Source organism: Mastomys coucha, unplaced genomic scaffold, assembly GCF_008632895.1.
Source record: "Mastomys coucha isolate ucsf_1 unplaced genomic scaffold, UCSF_Mcou_1 pScaffold14, whole genome shotgun sequence".
NCBI classification, from domain to species: domain Eukaryota; kingdom Metazoa; phylum Chordata; class Mammalia; order Rodentia; family Muridae; genus Mastomys; species Mastomys coucha.
In genome coordinates this window covers 121,017,601-121,042,172 of record NW_022196896.1, presented here as the reverse complement: position 1 = coordinate 121,042,172, position 24,572 = coordinate 121,017,601, and the positions used below count along the sequence as shown (strand labels likewise).

The window sequence follows — 24,572 nt, the reverse complement described above, 5'->3', positions numbered from 1 at the left end:
ATGGAATTTTTTCTCCAATATATATATTTTTAAAATCTGATCTTGCTTTGTTTTCTCACTCTTAGACAATGAGAACTAATATAAGTGGTATTTAGCTTTGTCCAAATTAAAAGGTGTCAAGATGAATATTTGCAGCTGACATCTAGCTATATAATAAGCAAAGAGAATGTACCTGAACAAAATGTGGGACCCTGGCTCAAAGACTCAACGACTAAATATTATGCAATGTAAAAGAACACTTTTAAAATAATAATTATAATGATACATTTGAATAGCATATACTACAGATGAAATTTTTGAGGAGAATATTTTTCAATCAACTGACTACTTCCAAAGTGTGCTCTCTTATAGCAAAGGCCATGAGAATATTAGAAGAGGTGCTTCTCTGAACACATGTGGTATAAAGTAGGTTTCTGAGGAAGGCACAAATGTCAGGACATGATACATGCCACTCAGGTGTCTGTAAATGATATTTTAATGTAATTTAATAACTCTATTAGTTATTAACATAACCCAGCCAGACCTTCAATAATAGAGGCAGATTCCTATGGATTTTTAAAACCAGCTTTAGTCGCATTACTGGTCATATTACACCTAATGTATTTTTCTATATTGAAGACTGTTAATTCCCCAACTCTGACTCCAAGTACTCGCAGTTTGAGTCTCACCCAGGTTCGTTCTGCTCCTCAGACTGTCTTCAGGGGGCATTTTACTCAGTCATGTGCTCCTGGTCCATTATGTCTAATGGAGACCTCCTGTTCTCTTCAACTCCCTTCTCCTTCTCCTCTTTCTCCTCTCTTCTCTCCTCCTTCTTGTGGTCCCTACCTGTGAATGATAAGTCCTGTAATAAAAGCCCCACATACCTCGATTCTCCTCAGTGATTGTCTATAGCCACTTTTACTTAGCCAATAGCTTTAAATTGCATCACAGAGTAGGGTTTGCACAACAAAAACTGGTGCACATGAGCATTCACTTCTCTGGAAGCAACCAGACCTTGGGGATCAGAATATACCATTTGTATGCACAGCACCAGGCCAACCCCTAACAGATGTCGGTTGCAAAAATATTCAAGAAAGGAAACACCAAGTTTACTCTCTGAATCTGTGTTTCCATCTGTGTCATATTTCATGTGGAGTGCTACCAATTATTACTGAGTGTACCTTGAATACTTATCCTTTCTGATGGGCAACTTGATTTGAAAACTTTCTATGTGCTTGACTTAAACACTATACAAAACGTTCAGATTACCATTCCTATAATCAACTTCCTTGACATTCACAGCAGTAAGACATAGGCATCAAATAGTTCTCTCACTCCTGTAGGATGCCTACCATTGTTCCTGACTGTTGCTTCATACAATACCTTTTCTATGTTTAATCCTGTCTTGGTGTCTTCTTCTCAAAGAAAATAGACATCACCCAAGCTGCGAGAAAAAGGAAATTCTTAAGGTAAGCTTTACTCAAGGGTATGATCAAAAAAGAAATATTTGACTTTAACAAATAAAGACTCAATAATATGCTATCAAAAATATTTCTCCTTAAACATACAAGCAAAGACAAGTTGAAAGTAAAAGCAGAACGGTTTTATAAAATCTTGACACTGTAAACTCCTAACATAGGTCAGACATCACTGGAGGAATGTTTGGGGAGCTGTAAGGATGGTCAGTGAAAAACACATGCTGTTCTTCCAGAGGATAAAGATGCAAGAATCAGCATCTACATGATGGCTGAAAGAGGAAAAACTATCTGTAGCTTCAGTCCTGATCCAGATTTGAAACTCTCGTCTGTCTTCTGAATACACATACCCAGGGGAAAACGCTCATACACTTAAAATAAGATGAATGACTTTTAAAAGGGGGATGATAGTATGAGATGAAAGAAAAAGTCACAGTAATAATGAGATACCTAATAAAAATACACACACACACACACACACACACACACACACACACAATTTTATTCTAATGTCTTTCAAATTGGACTTTAAAGTACATTTATGAAAAAATGAAACTTAAGAGAGTACAGGAACATGTACTAAGTTATGAGCAATAATTGTCTTTGATAGCATTAGCCTATTTGGCTGTTTGTTTAGGTCATTTATTGATGGATTGTTTTACTAAAGTTCTTACTATACATCCCAGGCAGTATTCAAATTATGATCCTCTTGCTTCAGTCTGTCAGGCCTGACCTTATAGGTATGTAGACCAATTACAGTTCTATCTCAAACACGGTAGAACAAAATGAATGGAACAAATGTATCAGTGCAAACTCTCTACTTAACCTACATGATATAGAAAATATAACAACCTTTCATATTATTAAAGGATGCACAAATTTTTCAAGTGCAAGAGAAAACACTAATCATGGCACATTACACACTGACATTATCAAAGTCTCAAACTTAAATATATTTAAATACTAATATATTGTAGGAAAAAAATCATTGTATGCCAATGATTGGATTACTATCAAAATTAGAATCGAATCAGAATATTAGCCAGATGTTGTGATAGATGTTTATAATTTTAAAAAATCAAGGCTGGGCGGTGGTGGCACACACTTTTAATCCCAGCACTTGGAAGGCAGAGACAGGTGGATTTCTGAGTTTGAGGCCAGACTGGTCTACAGAGTGAGTTCCAGGACAGCCAAGGCTACACAGAGAAACCCTGTCTCAAAAAAACCAAAAGAAAAAAAATCAAGCTTGGGTTACACAGCAACTTCTTATCTCAAAAATAAAAATGCTTAGTAAGAAATTTAAGAGTTGGATGCCTGTATTCTACAACTAGCCAATAAATTATGTAGTATACCAACAAAATACTTTGTAACAATAATGTAACTCTATAAAAAAATTTCTAGCAAAATAAAATATATGCAAAAATCAACAAATATTGGTTGTGTCTCAGTACTATAAAATAATTACTTTTGAGACATTTCTATAACTAAAGTGGTGAATCAGCAAAAGAATATCCTTGTCAAAATCTTTTCTTAAAATCAGAGATTCTACTTAAATCCAAAATCAAAACTTAACAACTATTTTAGAAAATATAAAACTGAAAACTCTCTTCAAAATCATACAGGTTAAAAAAAAATACTTAACAAGTTAGTAGATCTACTACTTCGTATGTTTCCGGGACTTGTACATGTACTAGTTGCTTTTTGTCATACCCTTAAGAACAGTGTAGTTCCAATTCCAGAAGTTTGTAGTCTTCTGCATGTTCTGGGCACTCAGATAATGCACACATATGCATGCAAAGAAAACACTCATACGTATAAATAGATACACTTCTATCTAATTTACTCTTTTGCTACTGTGATAAAATACTATGACCGAGTCAACTTATAGCAGAAAGTGTTAAACTTCAGCTTATGGTTATAGATTCATAAGCACTGAATTAAGGAACAATTGAGAATGTATATCCTGACCCACAATCACAAGGCACAAAGGAAGCAAAGGATATGTGTGAGCCTCTTGTAATATGTGTGAGCCTCTTGTAATATGTGTGAGCTTCTTGTCACCCCAAAGCCGTCCTAGAGGGCCACGCCTCTTCCAACAAGGACACACCTACAGTATCTAGGTCTCAAAACAAATAGAGTGATTAATAAATGCAAATATCTACTAAATGTAAGTTTTATAGATGAAAGTAAAAATTATTAGTTACCTTTCTGAGAAGATGATGAGTAAATTGATTCTTTTGCCTTTTGAACATCCGAGGGCCCTAATTTCTCTCTAAGTCTTTTTTTATTTGATCAGTGAAATATTTGGGGTTTTATGATTTTATGTTCAATGAATATTTTCCGGATAAAACATTATTAATTTAATGAGGGTATGTTACAAAGTAAAAGGCTCCAGGATTGGGCCTGCGCTGTCTTTGTTCTCTGGAAGTCTTAGGGAGGAAGCCCTCTGGGCTTAGAAAGCAGGGCCTGTAATCGTTCTTTCCTCAAAGAACGCTTTACAAGTCAGAGCAAAAGCACCATGACATGTGAACGAGCCATGATAGCTGTGCATAAACTGCACACACAGGTTACTCTACAGAATAAATATGCTAACAAGAAAGGCTTAAAATTAAAACCAAAACTCTAGAACTAGGAAACAAGAAATTTTGCTTACTCCCAATCCAACTCTCTTTGTGGACAGGGAGCCCAGACTGGACTCCTCAAGCACAATGATACGACTTGCATATATGCCCACATGCTGAGATGAATCAGAAAAGTGACTAGCTGTGTGTGTTAAGCGATACAAGCTTTTCCTCGGATATGCAGAATACTTGTACCTTGATAATAAAATGGTATGATTGAGTTAGTGCTTGTAGTGGTGAGACTCTGGATCATAAAATTTTGCCCCTGTTTGTATTTGTCTGGTTTTCTGGCAAGAGGAGGTAAAAATACAAAACAGATGGTCTTCTATTCCAACAGAAATGGTCCTACCATATTTACTTTTTTATTGTCTAAAGAGCTTATAAAGGAGTTGTGTCTTCTTAAATCCCAAATGGACATTATATACTCTGCAATTTGACTCTTTCTTCTAGCAGATAAGAAACACTCAGACCATGTGGCTTTTATTTTTGAATATATATATTATATATATATATATATGTTCTTAATCTGAGTTCCCTTTCTTTTTCCCTCTCTGTTTTTATTTCCTTTAGCCCTTTCTTTTTTTGTTAAGAATTTACTCTCTATTCTACTAGTAAAATTTTCTTCTGACACTTTTACTGATGCGTGGGAAACCAAGAAACTCTAGAAGGAGATGATGTTTTACTATTTTAATGACATTTTGCTTGATCATATGCCAAGCTTTTGCAAACATGAGAGGGGACATCACATACAGATATATCTTTGGAAAAGACAAACTGAGGGTTGCATAAGAAGTTTCTACTTTGACTTTTGCTGATGTTTTAGATAGAGTTTCCCTCTGGGATGGGGGAAAAATATTGCAGAGCCATAGAAAAAAGCTGGTGACACATCATCAATAAGACATTAGTATATGTTGTTACCTTCATGTTTGGGGGCATGGTTTGTCCGTTAAATCAAAACCAACTAATAAAGCTCATATTCTAGCTTAGAAAATAATCAAAGTAAAATATTTTAATGCCAAATAAAAATCAAAATTTGAATTAATCTTGAATTGATGTGTTGGGTGACAACTATGCTGTATAAAACAAAAATAAAAAAATAGAATCATTTACATTTTACAGTAGTAGAAGATAAGGAAGCCATAATAAACGATCCAGTTATAAAGTGAACATCTTTGCCCCTTGGTTGTGAAACGGAAGAGCCATCAGCTCGTCCTATCAACAGACATTTAAGGAGCTCTCTCCTTCCCCAGTATGCCCCGATTTCTGGCTTTGTTAGCTGTATTAGGCAGGTTATGGCTCAGCATGTAAAACAAGGGCCTTCTTCATTTCCCATAGCAGTACTGCCATTGGCCCTTTCCCTCCTCTGCCTCTCCTGCTCTCACCTACTAACCCATTTACTCTTAATGACTATGTGTCCTTTGTGCTGCCTACACTTGCTCTTGCTCTCCTTTCTGGGGACCTGCAATCTCTCTGTGCTGCTTCACTTTCTCATCTATAGAAAATTTGGTTTCACTTCAGATTATCCTCCCCTTTGCTCATGTACTCCAGAAATCCAAGTGACAGGCATCCCCAGCGATTCAGCTTGCTTCCTATATCTCCCTTTAAAAAGGAGGTGCTAGTGCAATGAAGTTTAGATGTCACAAACAAAATTCTCTGTTCTCTGGTTTTGTGTCTTCAACATGGTAGTTTGTCTTTTAACATTAAGAGTTTTATTGCACTATTAAGGAATACATGCCCTCTTTTTTTTTTTTTTTTTTTTTTTTTTTTTTTTAAGTTGGCTGGTAAAGTACTAACAGGGTTTGATCACAGGGATATATGTTTCCTGTGACTAGAACCTGTTACAATGATTGCTATTGAACATGATCATATACCTCTGTCTTAGGGTTTTACCGCTGTGAACAGACACCATGATCAAGGCAAGTCTTTTAAGGACAACATTTAATTGGGGCTGGTTTACAGGTTCAGAGGTTCAGTCCATTATCATCAAGGCAGGAACATGACAGTGTCCAGGCAGGCATGGTTCAGGAGGAGCTGAGAGTTCTACATCTTCATCTGAAGACTGCTAGCAGAATTCTGACTTCCAGGAAGCTAGGATGAGGGTCGTCTTAAGCCACACCCACAGTGACACACCTATTCCAACAAGGCCACATCTCCTAAATAGTGCCTCTCTCTGAGCCAAGAATATACAAACCATCACAATACCCATAGTGGTAGCTTTTCTTAAAATAAATGTTAGGTCCCAAAGATATAGTCGTAGTACTACATGTCTTAGTTAAATTTTCTTTTCTTGGATTTTTACAAAAATTATCTCAGAATTCTGTTTCTTATCAGAGGCCTTCTTATACAAACTCCTATGTTTGTGTTAGCTTATTTTACTGTGTACCTTGCTGATATTTTTGATGTTGATTCCATCTTCAGATCGACTTTGCCATGTATTAAGAAAGATCCTTCATTTGCAGAACACCATGGAACCAACATGCAGGTTCCATGACGTGGAACATACTTACTCTGAATTTTTCATCAATTCCAGGACAATTTCTACAGGATTTTACAAAGAATGCTACAACAAGTATTCATTTCTGAGATTCCACTGTGGATGTAGTCTCCGGTCAAGGAGATTAAAAGTGGATAAATCCACTCCATGTTCTCCATATTCTAAAGCATGTTTTGAAGAAATAAATGACTCTACATTTAGGCCATACAAGAGACATTAAACGCCCTTCTATTTTTATCTTCCTTGTATAGTCATTCAATTTTTGTAGTGGTTGTTTAATGACAGAATTGTAATGGCAGCTAATATAAGTCATCCCAATTGCATCAATAATGGATGTGAGACTGTGTGCTTAACCACTGTGCGTATGATATCTGTCAGTATTGACCAATTCTCAAGTGGGAATATAGGAAATTATGATTGTGGTAATAGAGAGGAAGATCAATTATTTATTTTATGTTGGGGAGTTACAGGTCAGATGTGAAGTAGACTCATTAGTTTTCTCTTATTCCCAACGGCTCTCTCCAATAAGTGTCTATTGATCTATTCTCCCAGAAGCAGTCCCTGCTAATGGATTAGCCGTATTTATGCTTGGAATTCAAACTTTCTTTTATAAGAACTATATTTAGTCATTGGTCTAGCACTCTTTCCAAAAATTGAGATTGCTACAATCATAGTATAGAATAGTAACAGTCAAGGCACACAGTCGGAAACCTTCAATAGAACTGCTTACTTTATATCATTAAATACAAACTGAGCAATCCTCAGTAGATAAAAGCAGAAAATAAAAATTATGAAAACAAAGTTATGAAAAATGAGACCAGACAGCTGCTCCTCCTCTCCACAGAATTGCCACTCTGAGAAAAGGAGGGTCTAGGTGGGTTTTTGTTTTTGTTTTTGGTGTGCGTGTGTGTGTGTGTGTGTGTGTGTGTGTGTGTGTGTGTGTGTGTGTGTAACATCTCAAAAGGCTGTGTGATAGGAAATAGTAATAGAACAACAAAACCCTTAGGCTGAAACAAGAGTCTACAGACAATTAAAATGTGAGCCTTAAGCAATGAAAGTGGTTCTACAAACAGAGGAGTTTCTGAACAGTACAAGTGAAAAAGACATATCTCACAAGACATTCGAATTGAGTTTTACAAATTGAAGATTATTTAACTGGTAGTCTATAAGTGGCAGTCCATTGTAAAAGGTTTGTACCTGCTTACAAACCACTACACTGTATGCAAAAGAACAGTATTGCCAATTACCCAAGCCAGCTGATGCCGAAGAATTGAGAGTAACGATGATAGGCTTCCTGATCTGGGAGAAATTGCACTCATGTATGACTGTGCCTTCTAGCTAAAGTCAAGGTCTTTTGTGATTGGACACTTATTATATTTGGTTCTATGTATGGAAACGTAAGCAAAGGCCAACATATAAAAACAAAAGGTTTTTAAGTTGGGCACTTATGTGAGAGAAAATGAACTAATGCAGGGAAAAATGAAAATGATATTTTCCATGTGTGATATGATTTTTCTTGCAACAAACAGCATTTTTACACACCCCAGCCAATAGCCTTCCCTTTAACTCATGAGAAACTGTTTTATTCTTCTCCCTGCTGCTAGTTGAGAAGTCTGAGTAACAAAAATGCATTAAGGTAAGCAGGATTTGCCTAGACATCAATACACTGCAAAGGCTCCCAGCAGGCCACTTGTAGTGTCAATAAATACTCCTAATTATTTGCTCCTTGATGCATTTTAGACTTCGCCCTTTGCTTGGCTGTCCTGCGGTGATCAGGATCTCAAAACTTAGGAGCCTTGACTTCCTAAATCTCAAATAGAGACTGGCATGCATAAGCAAGGGATACAGGTTTTACATTAAGCTCAGCTGATTTACTCTTAGAGACCTCAGTAGCTAGACAAAGGTTTTCGAACCTCGGGTTTTAAGCAAGGCTGGTATCTTTTTATGTAATGCTGTTCCTTGAGTCACTCAAAATTCCTCCTAAGTTCAAGGATACCTAAGTCTTGGTGGTGAACCTTCTCAATTCCTGATGTGGAAAGTGCAAACTTAAATGTCTAACTGGACTACCAAAGGTGCTGGCTGCTCAGTGTGAATGAGCAGGAAGCCAGACTTCAGAGCCTCTGGGAACCTGGGGCCAAAGCACACAGATAGGAAGGAGTCTGGCTTCCAGGCTCTGTCTCCTGCTGAGGAAGAGTGTAGATGTTAGGTATGATAAGCCTGAGCAGTCAGCTCTCTTAGATGTGCCAGAAACTAGGAATGGAGAGGTACTCAGCTAGAATACTCAGAAAGCGCGCCAGCTGCACAATACAATAGGAGTAAGAAAAATGGTAGGCGGGAGGAGGGTTGAAAATCAGAGCCCAATACACTTCAGTTGGATTTTCAAGAGGAGCCCGCCTTTCCTGCTTTTCACCCTTCGTTTCTTCTTCCCTAGGGTTATGAATGTGTTTGTGGGTGTGCCGGAGGACACTGCCTTTTCTCAGAATTCCGGTTCTCAGCAGTGAAGTTTAAATGACATTGGACTTGCCTTCACTTCGTGAGGAGTTTCCAAATGACAACGCATGGGTCACATAAGTATCCATAATGTTCATAAGGCCACCTCTGACTTCACTAGCTTACCGCAAGCTTCAAGCTGGGATCCTCATTGCCCATCCACTCTGCGGGCGGCGAAATCAGCTCATTGGCTCCTCTGAATAATCGTATTTTCCAGACAGAGTTGTGCACTGAATAATGAACGTTCCCCTTCCACTTCCCTGTTGGATTTCACTGTGCCTCGGACGAGTTTATTCGCTCGTGCTTTTATGTACGTTTAGCAAACACGCTTTGAATGATAGGCTGCTTTCTTGAGCCATCCCTAGCCCTGGCCATTGCATTCCTCTGGTGGGATGACTCTCTCATCTTTCTCAGATGAGACGCACTCTTTACATCGGTTGTAGTCTTCTGGTGTCCAAGCTGGAGGATCTGGAGCCTGGAGGTCTGGGCGTCTTAAGAGACGGTGTGGTTCTGTGTGTGTCTGTGGTTTGAGAGTCTGTGCGCAAGAACGCGTCCGCGTGCGACTGTGAGCTTCCTCCCCCGGCGTAGTGCGGACCGAGCTCACAACGTCTCTCCTAGCAGCCGCCAGCAACGCAAGGCAACAGCAGCCTCCGCCCCCTCAGCACTGTGATTGGCTGGCCTTGCTTATCATTTCCCTGCTACGGCGAGGAAAGGGCCAGTGACGCCCCCGAGCCCAGCTGCAGAAGCAACCGCCACCTCCGAAGCACAAGGTGTCACATTTGAAAAGAAACCTGAGCCCCAGGGAGGCGGCGCGGAGCGACCCCGGCCCGGCCAGCGCAAACTGCGCGGCAGGGCGCTGGGCAGCGCTGGAGAACCGGGAGAGCTCCACCGCTGAACATCCAAGCGACCTGATTCTGGGATCTCGTCTCCACGCTCCCTTCGCAATTTTCAGATTTCTCCCCTTTGATTATCTCCCCAAAACGGAGCCTTTATACCAGGAGAAGGTGCCTGAGCTGGGACAACCAGGACTTTCCCGGGCACCCAAGATGCGCTCCATTAGAAAACGGTGGACCATCTGCACTATAAGTCTACTCCTGATCTTTTATAAGACAAAAGAAATAGCCAGAACTGAGGAGCACCAAGAGACGCAACTCATCGGGTAAATGCATGTTCAAGGATATGACACCAAATCAAACCGTAGTGAAGTGTGCTTGGAGCCTGGAGAGTGACGTTTTGGAATGCTGTGTGTGTTGGTTTGGGCGAGCTTGTGCAGAGTGTCATGAATTAAATAACAAAGGCTCTTTGGAGGTGTGTGTGCGCGTTTCCCATGCGTTCCAGGATGAGTTTAACTTGCCCAGTGCAATGGTGGTGGTGACGGTGATGGTGGTGGTGGTGATGGTAGTGGTGGTGGTGGTGACAGATGTATTGGCACAGGGTGCTGCTCACCGAAGAAGTCACTGCAGAAGTGTCAACAAAGAACGTGTGCCCTTGTCATTTTAACGCTTGAGCAGAATTCAGGGATGTCTTTACTCCTCAAACCTTCTCTTTCCTTCCTTCTTTCTTTCCTTCTGTATCCTGTCAGTCTACGAAGACACTATAAAAAGCGGCTTTCTCCAAAGTTTATGTTCACAGAAATGAAATGGGTCTTCTTTACTCTTTTCGGTTTGTTTGTTTGTTTTTGTTGGGGGAGGGGACGCCTGTGAGATCTATTCTCTCTCTCTCTCTCTCTCTCTCTCTCTCTCTCTCTCTCTCTCTCTCTCTCAAGTTAGACATTTCAGTGTCAATAAGGAAAATTCCTTATTCACTCCTCCACGGATAAAGCTTCTGGGTTTCATGGTTACAGTTTTAGAAAGGAACTGGGAACTGAGTCTTTGCCGACTATAGCTGCTCTTTCTTGAGTTTGTCGAGATGTGTTCAAAATCTCCGCCCCATTAAGTTCTGTAAATATCTCACTTCCTTCCTCTCTCCCCTGGCTTCTCTGCCTTTGAAGTCTATCCAGAGCAGAGCGCCTTGTAACTTCGTATCTTTGACAAGGCTTGGAAGCGCTTTTTTTTTTTTTCTTTTCTGAGGCTATGGTCCTGCGTGTCAACTCTGTTAAAAGTCCTGTTTCGGAAATCCTTCCAAGCCCGGAGGTTTCCGCAGTCGGAAACTGCACCGGCTGAGATTTCCTTCTGTTTTTAAATTGTCTCTGACATTTCTAAAACGAAGAAGGATGCTTTGCCATTTTTTGTGTGTGCGCGGTCTTGTGTGGGGGCGGGGCACAGAGCTTCTCAAGCACACACTATGAAACTTTACGCAGCTCTTTTCTTAATATCCCCGCTCCTCTCTGAGTAATCAGTCACAATTAAGTGAGTAAGACGCAGGTGTATCCTCCCGGAAGGACTTGCTATTCTGCATAAAGCTAGCCTAACAGTCCTAAGCTCAAAGGGGACTGTAGGAGAAAGGAAAGCTGATAAGGAGTGGGCCGAATGGTCCTTATGCCTCCACAAACCTATTCAAGGTCTGTATCAGAGAAAAATAAATAAATAAATGAAAGAATCATGTGGTCGTCTACCTAGAAGTGGATGGTTTGAAAATCCATGTCAATGGTGGAAAAGAAAAATTGGGAGGGGTGTGGACATCCCTAGCAGACGTGTTTTTTGCCAGGCAGACAAAGGGGTCTTGAAGGTGGTGAACCCGCGCGTGGGAATTCCTGGGAGAGGCGGAGGCTGGGGCTTGCGAATCGAGGCTCTTTGTTCCCTTCTGAACTGATTGGGTTCCGAGAAGCCGGCGCCTAGACAAAGCGGCCAAGCTTCTACAGGACTCCAGTGGTTTGGGACCCTAGCGAGCAGGAGTGGGCGTGGCGATGAGGACTAAAGTCCAAACGCTGCAAAGGAATCATTTCCTTGCTCCGATAAATTGCCTCCAGGAAGGAGGCCTGTACCCCGAGTGCCCCACAGGGCAATAACAGATCCAGTTCACTCCACCTTTTACAGTGACATTTCTTCTGTGGCCTTTTTCCTGGAAATCTATGGAGGGTGGGCACAGCCCTGTCATCAGGAGAGCTGCCGCCCCGCAGCCATACAGTGGCTGGGTAGCTCCACTGAGCTGTGCCTCTTGCACCCTTTGCAAGCTAAGCTGCGGGTTCTTTTTTCCCAGTTCCTATGAGAAGACTTGAGGCCAGCGCTTGAGTTATCAAAACAGGAAGAGAGGTACGACCTGTGCCAGTGTCTACCCTTTCTTCTAAGAGAACTAGTAGTCAGAGCAGGATAATGAGAAGATGTGTGTGTGTGTGTGTGTGTGTGTGTGTGTGTTTTGGGGGGTGTGTGTGCATCGTTTCAGAAAGAAGTAAGCCTGCCTTCATTTGTGACAGTCAAGCAAACAAACAAAACAAAACAAAACAAAAAAAATTCACCTTCAAAGCTCCTCCTCTTTAATTAAAGCCCGCAACTGCAGCTTTTTCGAACAAGGCAGGGACCGGGTTGTGGAGACAGTCCTCATGCACTCACGTGCTGGAGAAATCCAGACTGCTCTGAGCCTCCAGACTCGGGCAGGGTGGGGCCAGTGTTGTCAGGAGCAGTGCAGGGTAGCCGGGGTTTCTGGACTTTCATCTCCTTTTTGCCAGAATGAAACGTTCAGGGGGAAAGCTTGTGACCTGAACACATGATTTTCTTTCAGCTCCCCAACAGTGCCTCTGGTGGAGCACTTGACTCATCAGCTAGCCCACCATCTCCTCTCTGTTGCAAGTTTATGGAGAGGCCAGGTTTGAAGTGACTTCAAGAGTAAAGGGGCCCTGGAGGCCAGATCAAAGCTTCTTTAAAAGTGAGACCAGAGAGGCGGGCTATGGCCTTTGGGGGCACTGCATGCCTTACAGGCTCCAACCAAGTCCTTCAATCTTACATTCCTCGGGGTTTAGAGTCCACATCCCCACCACCAGGAATATTTCTCACTAGGTAGGAGGTTTCTCTAGCCAACCATCTCTCGTTTAGCCGAGTCCCCATGTATAGCCAATGGAGCATCACTCACTCTTGAGCATCAAGCACTCAGTGAATGCAGAAAGGAAAACAGCAGCTGAGAAAGGCAGCGGTCCTCTGCTTCCAGGGGAGCCTCAGCAGTGTGTTCAACAACAAGAGTAAGGGATTACTCCCAACCGTTTGAGGGATAACCACTGACCACCTGAAGCTGCCATTTCCTTCTGGATAAACTTGTTTGATAGACAGATTTTGTTAACGAATGTACCTCGGACCCACTGGTAGTCTAAAGTGGGTCATTCTTGAGTCACTTTTTCCCCACACGCTTTACGCTTGTCCTACTTTTTCACTTTGGGTATGCTCGCCAGAATATACTGGAAACTGCTTTTAAGATTCTCCTGTGCACTACAGGAGCAAACCTGTCTAGTGAGGAAATAATTTGAAAGTGTGGCAAAGCTAAATGATGTACAGATGCCGCCACCTTTGATTAGATTCCGTGAAACGTGCTTGGCAGAACTAAAATGAGACTTTAGTCTACTTATCCATGTCTTCCCCCCCCCCAGGCTGCTTACATTATATGACGAAACAATCAACAGTTCTGAATTCTGCCATGTAGAAGGTTGATAGTAAAGCCAAATACCAGTGCTTAGATTACCACTGCACAGAACAACTTACTTTTAAATTGTTTCAAAGTAGAAGATAGCTTTGTCAAACAGCATCCCAGAGTGTGCCCTTTAATTCCCAGATTGATTTTATAATTACACTATGCTATGTCTCATCTTTATTTGTTTTGTACTTTGGGAATAAAATATAGAATTAGCCCATGCTTGAGTTCAGACTGTTTGATTCAATGCTTTTGTTGATAAGGTTTTTTAAAAGCCTAAATTAATGAAGAAGCTTAATCTAGTCACATTCATTCCAAAACTAAGTAATCAGCATCCTAAAATACTAAGATACTGAGACCTAATATCCAAAAGTGGATTTAATAACCTTTGTTATGTATCTCAGAATTGCCAAAATAAATTGTCCCAAAGGCAGAAACTCATATCAAAGAGAAAACAATAATAAAAGATTTGTAGATATGAATGGCATAAGTACATATATTCCTAATACTGGGGTCTTATGTATGATGATCTTTGTTGTAGTTTCACAACACCATACCAGCAGAAACACTATAAAAATCATATTTTTTAGTGCTGAGTGATTTTCTTGATGTCTTTTGTTTCTTCCCTTTTGAAAATTGCATGTTGAATGTTTTGTAGACATTTCTAATGCAAAAAATGTTTTCAGTGCAGCTGTTCAGAGGTCATGTCCAAGCTAGAATGAGAAGCAAACAGTGGGTGGCAATATTCTTCATGCCTTGAATTCATGGGAAGGGAATCTTTCTTCAGACAGAGTAAAACCAAGATCGTGTGCAAAAATATCCTTTGGGAGCTGTTTAAGTTTGCAGAAACAAAAGTATGCTTTATAGGATCAGATGATTCTTTTGAGTGTAAAAGAGAAGTTTGACTACTGGTGCCCATTTCCATTCATGGTTCTTTCCAATGATAAAAGCCTGACCTATGGCCAATCACCAACTGAATAGAAGCTGCCCAAACATGGAAGTACAGTGTTCTCAAAATATGCATTTTTACTGTTAAGGTTACATAAGACTAAGTATATCATCATAAAAACCATTGTACAGGGAGAAATTATACCCATCATTAAGTGCCACAAAAACTATATAAATTTTAAAAATTCAATTGCATGAATAATTTTAAAATATACTAGGTCTCAAAATTATTATTCTAACCTTAGCAACCTATGGTAGGAAAAAGTGATATTGGCAGTCATTAATGGAGTGATGATTGGAAAGTTCTTTACCTCTTCCCATAAAAAAATAATAATTTATGTCTGCTTAAAGGTGTACACTAAAGTGTGAAGGTTAACTTCTGTGCACATCCACAGTCTTACTCATATGCAATTAATATCATCAAAAGCATAATATGAAAATTGGCAACTCTATCACTGCATAGTAGGATGTATTTTGTCTCCTAACTCCCTAGATGGCCTCTGTAAAATGACTATGATTAGCCTTGAACAGACATGCAAATGTGTAATTTTCATCAGTAGAACTGTATAAAATATTAATTTGTATAGAGCTTCAAGTTTCACAAGGGAGTGGTTTCATATGATTTCATAAGTAGCACAGGGGGTTGCTTCGAATTAAAATTACATATTAAGAAAATAATGCATAACAAGTACCAGACAAAAAACCTTGGGTTTTAGAATCCTCTAAGAGCTGTTAGAAGGCAGTGCTCCTATTAGTGGAGAGAATATTCTAGGTATTACACACACGCTCATACTTGGTGGTTCTGAACAATCATATTACTTTTTAGCCATGCTATTGAAGGGAAATAATTAAAACCAGTACAACAAATATTGAAAAGACTAAACTTTTACTTCCTCTGCCATAGCTGATTGCCTTCTATAATTATCTGAATCTTTTTCTTTTTTCTCAGAAATCACAGAGGCAAACATCTATTCAACAGTGAACTGTTTAGATCTCTAGGTCTCATAGTATAAATGACATGATAGACGTTTCTCTCCGTCATACAAGGACCAAACTCCTAACCTTACCAGCTCACATGATGTACTAGCCAGTGGTATATTAGAGATGACTGACTGTAAGAATCAGTTGCTTTTAATACAATACAAAGGCAATGGACATATGAACTGAAAGAATTCTCTGTTTTCTGTGAGTCTCATCTTTACAATGTTAGAAACCAATTCTTTTTAAATGGGCACTTCAGCAATGCTTGAGAAGTTACTTTGTTATACAAAAGAACCCACCCATAACCATCATGGTCACTGCATATTAAATAATGTTATTGCTGCTTGTCAAGGTTAAGACCACAGTGACCTTAGTGATGTAGTGCCCAAGAACACAATGCAAATGCTCCATGAAATCAATCACACATACAGAGCTGCTGTGGGCATGATTTTCTTAGTAGTCCTCAGCAGAGTGTGTTTCCAGTTCTTTTTATGTCTTCTTTGAAACAAAATTAATCTTGGCAGCAGAAGATAATAGGCTTGTAGAGGAAGTAACTGAGCAAACATCCTGCCTCGCAATTGTCTAAGTAGCAGTGGGTGTAGCTGGTATGTAGCTTTGATGGGAGTTATATTTTCTTAAATATCATGAGGTCTATCTTATATGAAAGGTAGAATATTTTTTCAAAAAGAAAAGAGGGAGTAGACGTTTACTGTGATGTCAATTGCATGACTCCTAAAGCCCCTTCCATTCTACTTTTGTTTCTACTAACTTATGAAAATAATATCCCATGGTTACACCTTAATGTTAATATAATCGCGTATGATGTCACTTAAGCAAAATGCTTCTGATTTTCACAGAGCTGGCCTATCTGTCTTTTCAGAGATGGTGAGTTGTGTTTGAGCAGATCACTTGTCAACAGCTCTGATAAAATCATTCGGAAGGCTGGCTCCACCATCTTCCAACATTCCGTACAAGGCTGGAAAATCAATTCTTCTTTAGTCCTAGAGATAAGGTGAGTTTCTTTACTAAGCTGAAAGCCATCACATCATGTCCTTAAAGAAGTTGGGTTTGGCAAACTCATACTGAACACTTGATTTATGGCTTAAGTGTAAATGCTTAATGAAAAAGTGGATCAGCTATATTTAATGTTCCTCATTGAAGAATGTGGAACCACAAAAACAAAGTCATTAAATAGTCACTTTTTATTCAAGGATGATGGAATTTTTAATATATTATCCCATTATCAATAGAGCAAAATATTGAGCTAGGTACTAACCTTTAACATAATTTTATTCCATTGCATGGAATGAACATTCATTTTAGGAATCATTTTCTTACTTTTCTGTATTGAGACTTCAATTTGATCTGACATTTAACTACATAGAACAGAGGTTCCTTGACTCTTATTGTGTTTTAAATGTAGATTGATTTGATTTATTAAATGGTTATGCTGGCATAAGCTCATGTGAAAAAAGAGAATAGAAAGTCAGAAAATAAGCTTGCTACAGTTCTGACTTGGTCTTTACCAGACAGAAATTTTAAGCTAAAATGAATTATTGACTTCTCACATCCATTGCAGCACTCTCTTCTATCTCAGTCCTAAAATTAATGAGAAAATGAGCTATACATTCCCAAATATGGAGGGAGAAAGAATCTTATTTTTCCTTATACTTTCATTCCATCACTGCTTTGGTTGGTATGCTTAAATTAGAGCATTTTGGTTATTCATAACTTGAGAAGTTTAGAGAACATGTCCTTTGTTTTATATAAAATCATTGCTTTTTTAGTTTTTCCTAAATTCTAACTATCCATTGATGAGATATTAACATAGAAATTTTGTTAACAGTGTCTGACTGATTAAAAAGTCAGGATCTCATTTGCTTCTCAGCTTGATATTTTTGGCCTCACTTGATTCCTATATCATCTCTTTTTCTCTCTGACTCCCATATCTAGCTCTTCATTTAAATCTAAAATAAGTTAAGCCATGAATTAATTATTAGGAATGAGGTGATAGACGGGTGATAGAATGACATAATATTAAATCTCAGAGGTTGATGAAAGAGAAAAAGTGGTTGATTGTAAAGAAAAGAAGTTATTTACAATCATAACTTAAAAGAAACAGTGGTCAGGTAAGAAAGGAGTCATTGGAGGTGAGGTCGCATGGATGATGTGAAGGACGTACCTAACAAAATTACAATAGTTTGATTAGTATGTCTAGCCAAAGTTAAAAATGTGTCATGTATGTGAAATTTAAAAAGCTAATTAATTGAATAGTACTCCTTCATAATTCACATATCAGTCCATACATTCCTAATATCTTTCCAAATACGAATAATGTATGTATTCATGGGACATTAAATTTACAGTTTGCTTTATAGTAAGGTATCCAGTCTAAAACACATTAAGTATAAACCAACTTTAGTGTTTCCTCTGATGGAACTTTACAAACTAATGAAGGCTGAGGTTGTAGTTCTGAGGGTGAGCTTTTTCAACTAAGAGCTGTTAATATGAATGAAACGTTAGTACCTGCTGTGTTTGTATTATTCCTCTTCACAGGCTAAGAAGTAAACAATACAACAGTGAACAAATATTGGATAATATATACAAAGGTGTCATTTGCAAGGAAAGAATAATTTGTAAGTTCATTATTGCGCAATGTGCAAACAGCTCGTAAAAATTACAATTGCCTCTGGCGGCAGTGACTATTGAGTGTTAATCAGTTTGACACCTGTAATAAAAGATTGAGGATATGAAAAATCTTGTTGTTCGGCACAGGTTTTACAAGTCTGTTGTTAGCAAGCATGTCTGTGAGAGGGTGGCTGGATCACATTCAAGTTTTTCAAAATTCTACTTTGAATGTTTTGATTGAGGTATGACATATAATTAAATTTTTTTGTTTGTTTAAAATAGTTGAATCCTGCTTTAAGGTCTGGTTTATTATTAAATTACCATTATATTTATGATGTTCTAATGATATTTCTAGTAAATGATTTGCTAATTTGCATTAACATGTGTAATTAGTTGTGTAGGTCATTTTGTTCTATTTTTAGTTGTGAATTTGGCTTGTACTCTTTAGTCCTCCCGATGGTTGGTTTGCGGCTTTCACAGACACATCAGTGGTGAGTTAGTAAGCAACTGCATGGTGGAGAATTGTTTCAGGTGATTTGAACTCATTGTACTTTGAAGTATCCACAAAGTTTAAGGAGTTAAATCACTTTACAGGCATATTCACAATCAATATTATTACCTTGTTCTCAATGGCTTCATTGTATTGTGAACATTTTGTTAGCATTATGTTCTTAAGAGATGACACATTTAAGTTTCATTACTTGTGATTAAATTTGAGAATATTGTCAGCTTCTGTCTACCATCTGTCTCAACCTATTTTCCATATTTTGGTTTGTTATTTTCTCAGTTTTCATATATTAACAAACCCCTAAAAAATACATTGCCAATTAAGGGTGTAGAAACATATGATCTCAGCTTTCATCCTCCAAACAGTCAAGCCAATAATTAGTGAAATATTTTTATTCTTAGTGTAATATTTCTTAAACATATAAGACTGGCTAATTAAATATGAGTGCAGGTGTATATGTGTTTCGTGTGAAAAAAATAACATTGTTCCACTTATAGATTTCTTTCATGGAAAATGGCACATACAATCTTACACCATCTTCTACCTACTGTGTTCAGCAAATGACAACAATGCCACTTGTAGCTGAAGAAGCAGGAGCAAGCACTCCCATTCAGTGCTTTATTTTATAAAGTACCCATCTTTTAATAGAGCAAGTTGTGAAAGATCATATTTTAGTACTAAATATAAAGCACTTTTTTATGAAGTACAAGATATGTTTTAAAAATAAAAATAAATTTTGATCATCCAGTTTTACCAAATTCATAGCCAAGTATGAAATAGTAAAATTACTTTTAAAAACTGTTCTTCACATATTTTGGAATAATTTTAGTTTTCATGTGATGGGATTGTTTAGGATTTTTCTTTTTCAGACTAAAATACCTTTCCCATATCCTATTTCTAAGTCCTGAAGTACTAAGTAATAAAAAGACTTCATTTAGGAAAAGTCATGATAGGATTTTTCTTTCGTTTCATAGGCACAACAAAGCACACATAAATTTTAGTTCTTTCCTCTTCAGTGAGCTGTGTTATTGTAAATCATGTCATTTTTAACCATCAAATTTAGACACACTGATTCTCTCCTCAATTTATTCTAATAAATTGAAACTATTTACATTATAAAATGTATGTTTGTATATATAACCTAGTTTGACTTCCAACTTTTAATGTGTTCCTGCTGTATGATGTGTTACTGCTTCTAGGGAAACAAATGCACTTTCAGTGAAATTTCAATTGCTACAACACAGACTGTTGGTACAAAATATACGGAGAAGGAAGAGTGGCATGTGGTGGTGGGTTAGCTATATTTAACATTTCACAAGTAAAAACAATGAGTAGTAAATTAAGCCTCTAGGCTCCTGCAGCTGCTTTTGCAACCAGGGCTGGTATCGAAAGGGAAGTTCTGGTTGAAGATTCAGTTGAGCAATTTCTGTTCAGAATCTTTCCTGGCAGTTTAACAGCCTACAAACCCTTTGGTTGAAACCAACTTTGCCTTAAATATATGTTTTGTGACTAATATTTTCAGTCTCATTGAAAACAAAACGTTTTTAATTTTTTTCAGTTAACTTTTGTTTTAAAACAGTTGCTGTAAAGTTGGTTTTGGCTTTACTAAGAAGGCATGAAGGTCTAAATCAGAGTGACCAAACAATTGCTGAAGATCTAAGAAATCTCTTGTCCTTTATTTATTTATTTATTTATTTATTTATTTATTTATTTATTTATTCTAATATCAGACCCAACCCCTGACTTTAAATATCTGTTAGTGGCTTGGCCACCTATCGAGAATTGCAAGGTTACAGCTCGAATACTAAATACACTTTTGTTGAACTTCGAAGATGTGAGCTCGAAAGTTAAGCTAGGTTTCCCTTCATTTCTCAAGCAATTTTGCTGACTCTGATGTTAAACAAAATTAAATTAATTCATATACAATATGAGTTGGTTCTCAAGGAAACCATTCATGTGTTTCTGATGAAACCTAAAAGGTTTTCAGTTTACTATAAGAAGCGTGTTCCCTGTTTCCTGTGGCATTTAGATAATTACATTTGTGCAATACTTTTCTCCCTCCATACTTTTATCTTTTAAGTGATGACTCTGTTTAGGAAATTCACAGAATTTCTTATGTTCCATTGCATATATAAGCTAATAAAATGATGTTAACCTTCTAAAGTGAGAAGAATGGGAATCTACCCATTCCTCACTGGTTACAAAAGTGTTTGTGCTACTAAGTGACAATATTGTTCATTCATAGTAATTATCAGCACTTTATGTACTTTTATCAACAATCTTACCTTCATAAATTTTTGTGCATAAATTTCTGCCCTAAAATGGGGAATTAAATCTTTTTTAAACATAAGGAGTAAGACATTCAAAAATCATTTAAAATACTTCAAAGTCTCTTTCTTTTAAATTTCCAGGTTAAAGATCTCAATTCTACATTAAAAAATGTTTTAAATTTTATCTGAAAGCTTTTTTATTTTTAATTTCAATTAATCTATAACATTTGGATTTTCATTGCTTTAAGGGTACTTGTTTTTTTTTTGACTGATGCTTTGTTAAAAATAAATTACTGCTAAACCTATCATCTAGAATTAGAAGGATTTATAACATTGGCACATGTGCTTAATAACTTTATCTCATTGACTACTATTTTCTCCTGAAAATTAGTAAACTTTAACATTTTATTTAACTTTTGAAGCACCATTCAGACTTTTTCCCTAAGGGGAAAAGGTGTTCTGCTTACATGTGCATCACATTTTGAAATGATTTGGCTTCTAAGTTTCTATTATCTAGAAAAGACATTTCTGTAGGAAAACCCCTCTTGTCAGTTCACACAGCAGCAAGGGTAACGTTTTGATGGCATGAAAGGGAGTTTCGCTGTTGGATTTCTAAGCTACAGAACCTTCTTTAGTACCCGCGCCTCCGATCGATTCATCTCAAGCTGCAAACATGCTACTCTGCTTTTGAGCACAATCTTTCAATGCATCTATGACAGCCCATTTCAGTTTTGTTCAAAGGGAAACGGTCACATCACCCTCTTCGATGATTTAACCACATCCGTGCAGTCTTTATGTGCAAGACAACCTTGTCACCTTCACAGCAAACAAAAAGTTGTGTTAAAATATAGGTGTCAAGCTCTTCTCATTTCCCCTCCCCAGGTAACTAAATGCTAGTTAACTAATGAGGATGGAAGACTACAGTGCCTCTTTGATAGCAGACGTTACCGTTTGTAGAGAATAACTAGATACTTGTACTGTTTTGTTCTTAGTAATGAAACTTAGTGTCATATAGCATACATCATATTAGCACAAAAGGAAAACATGTCTCTTTTATCTTACATATTACTATCAGGCACTGACTTTTATCTCTGTGAGGCTTGGAGCTTGACGTAAGAGCACCTTGGTAAATAACATCTGTTTTTCTAGCCTCTGCTGCAGATTTTTTCAGATTGCTTCTTGCTGCTTTACGATTGGTAGCTTTGGAATTAAATAATCTTGTGCTCTTGTAGGCCATATTGTAAGATTTTTGTCAATATCATTTCCTCAAAAGCTACTTGGTCCTGGTGTATTTCCCTGATGTTAGTTACAAGCATGAATGAATCCTTCCAAAGATTTCCTGTGAACAACATGCTTGTTTTTAGTGTTTTAAAAACTGTACTAAATCAGCCCTCCATCCCATAATTCAATCACAGATATCCCCTTGGATCATTTAAATCTCTCATTGTACGTGGAAAGATGATTTATCACTTTTTTGGACAGCTATAATTTATATTCACATTTCTTTCCAAGCAGGGTGCAGGGAAAGATGATGGCTACAGATAGCATAGCCCCCCAGTTTGGATGGCAGAGCCTGCCAGGACACCGTCCTTTCCTCACTGCCTGCCCCTTGGCTTCATCCTGTCTGATTCTCCTATTTTAGCACCATAAAACAATGACAGTTAAATACTTTTAAGGCAGTTTTCCACGAGCAGTCAATTAATTATGTACAATATTAAACTTTCAAAGTTTAAAAGTCAAACCACATTATCGGGTGCATTTTCTCGTCTGGCACATTTTCCCTGCCCCTCAGCTAGTTATGACGATTTTCTCTTAGTCTGTCATCTACTTAGATTATGCACATATTTATATTTGCTCAGCACCTTATATCTTAATATTAATCTGCACAATAGATATAGGAAGGGTTAAATTTTTAAAAATTAAAAAAAAAAGATGATTGTAAAATGCAGTGATGAGTGAGTTAGAACTCTGTTTCTTTCATAAGGTCACACACAAGGGCATTTACATCCAATTTAAACAGATCAACCCAACACCACAAACAACTAGACTTGTTTAGAAACACGAAAAGGTTCTAACTGATTATCCAGGGCCCACAGACAAACACAAACACACAACCCAAACAACAACAACTACTACTACTACTACAAAGGTAAATGTTTAAAGACAAAGAAGAAGGTGAGAAAGAACATGAAGAATCATTAACTATCTCTCATATATACAATTGATGCTGTCTAACCAGGGCTTCTTCATTGAATCCATCTTACATCTTGGACTTGTAAGGGTGAATGAAAACTTACAGACATATTTAAGAGTACATTTGGATAAATGTATTTTGGGAGGATTCACAATAATTTAATATTTCTGTCAATGGTCTAATTCAAAATAATTTCAAGTTAATACTATTCACCTCGTTGTACAATATTAAGTAAAAGCAATGTCTAGAAAATTGAGAACACTAGACAAAGATCTAGTTGGACAAATGTCATCCCTATGAACAGTATTTCATCTTGTGAAATATTTTCTAGGTATATTTTCACAAATGGAATGATTTCCTCCCTTTAACAATAGATGTATATACTATATCTATTTATGAAGTGATTCTAAACTCACACAGGATTCTATGAAGTGTATCTTCTATAGCATTTACTTGATTTATTTATCAGCTGACAATTTAAGAGCAGTGGCTGCCACTTTCTATAGCTCATACTGTGGTGGAAATGAGGACATCGGTTCCTAGACATTCAGTCTAAGTCTAAAGCTTTGCTTGCTTGCATTCCAAATACAGGAAGAACATTCTCCGTTTCTTAGATGCGGAACGTGATGTATCTGTGGTCAAGAGCAGTTTTAAGCCTGGTGATGTCATACACTATGTGCTGGACAGACGCCGGACACTCAATATTTCTCACGATCTGCATAGCCTCCTGCCTGAAGTTTCACCAATGAAAAACCGCAGGTTTAAGACCTGCGCTGTTGTTGGAAATTCCGGCATTCTTCTAGACAGCGGATGTGGAAAGGAAATTGACAGCCACAACTTTGTAATAAGGTGAGCACTCTTCTGTTGTTTGAGACTGCTAGTCCTTCAGCATCGTGTTACCTAGAATACTGTAAGAACGATCAAATTTCATGTCAACATCAAGAATGATTGAGAATGCTACCGTTTATGTGAGATATCTGTTATGGTAGTGTATCCAAACAACCCTTTATTTTGGATTAGACATTTAATTACTGTATCATTGAAAAAAAAAAGTCGAATACCTTGTCACACTTCACAAAAGTTCTTAAAGATATGGGCAAGAGTAAGTTAATTATATTAGTACTTACAGAGACAATCAATAATTTCTTATACTTCTTTTAATCTTTAATGCTTGGTTTCAGACTGCGGACAAGGGAATGCATTTGTGCTTAGGCCTCTCTCCCTCTTTCTCTCTCCCTCCCCTAACCCTTTTCCAAAGGGAACTTCCCTGGCCTTGGTCCATGGGGCCAGTGAACTCATCTGGCCCATTGCAGCTTCCTAATAAACTTGCCTTTAATATAATCTAATGGGCATTAAGCGGGAGAGAGTGGGTTGGTGAGCAGGGGGAGGAGAGAGGAAATAGGTTTTTTTTTTTCTTTTTCTTTCTTTTT

At 37.9% G+C, this 24,572-nt stretch overlaps 1 protein-coding gene across 1 annotated transcript in view; it reads left to right on the top strand.

Moving 5' to 3' along the window:
* Window positions 1–9,749: 9,749 nt before the first annotated feature.
* The window catches only part of St8sia4 (ST8 alpha-N-acetyl-neuraminide alpha-2,8-sialyltransferase 4), an 86,487-nt gene continuing 71,664 nt past the window's right edge, over window positions 9,750–24,572 (top strand). Inside the window, exons 1-3 of the mRNA XM_031368528.1 lie at window positions 9,750–10,218; window positions 16,423–16,554; window positions 23,734–23,991. Of these exons, the coding sequence (XP_031224388.1) occupies window positions 10,106–10,218; window positions 16,423–16,554; window positions 23,734–23,991 (503 nt within the window). The 5' untranslated portion in view covers window positions 9,750–10,105. The remainder of the gene's footprint in view (window positions 10,219–16,422; window positions 16,555–23,733; window positions 23,992–24,572) is intronic.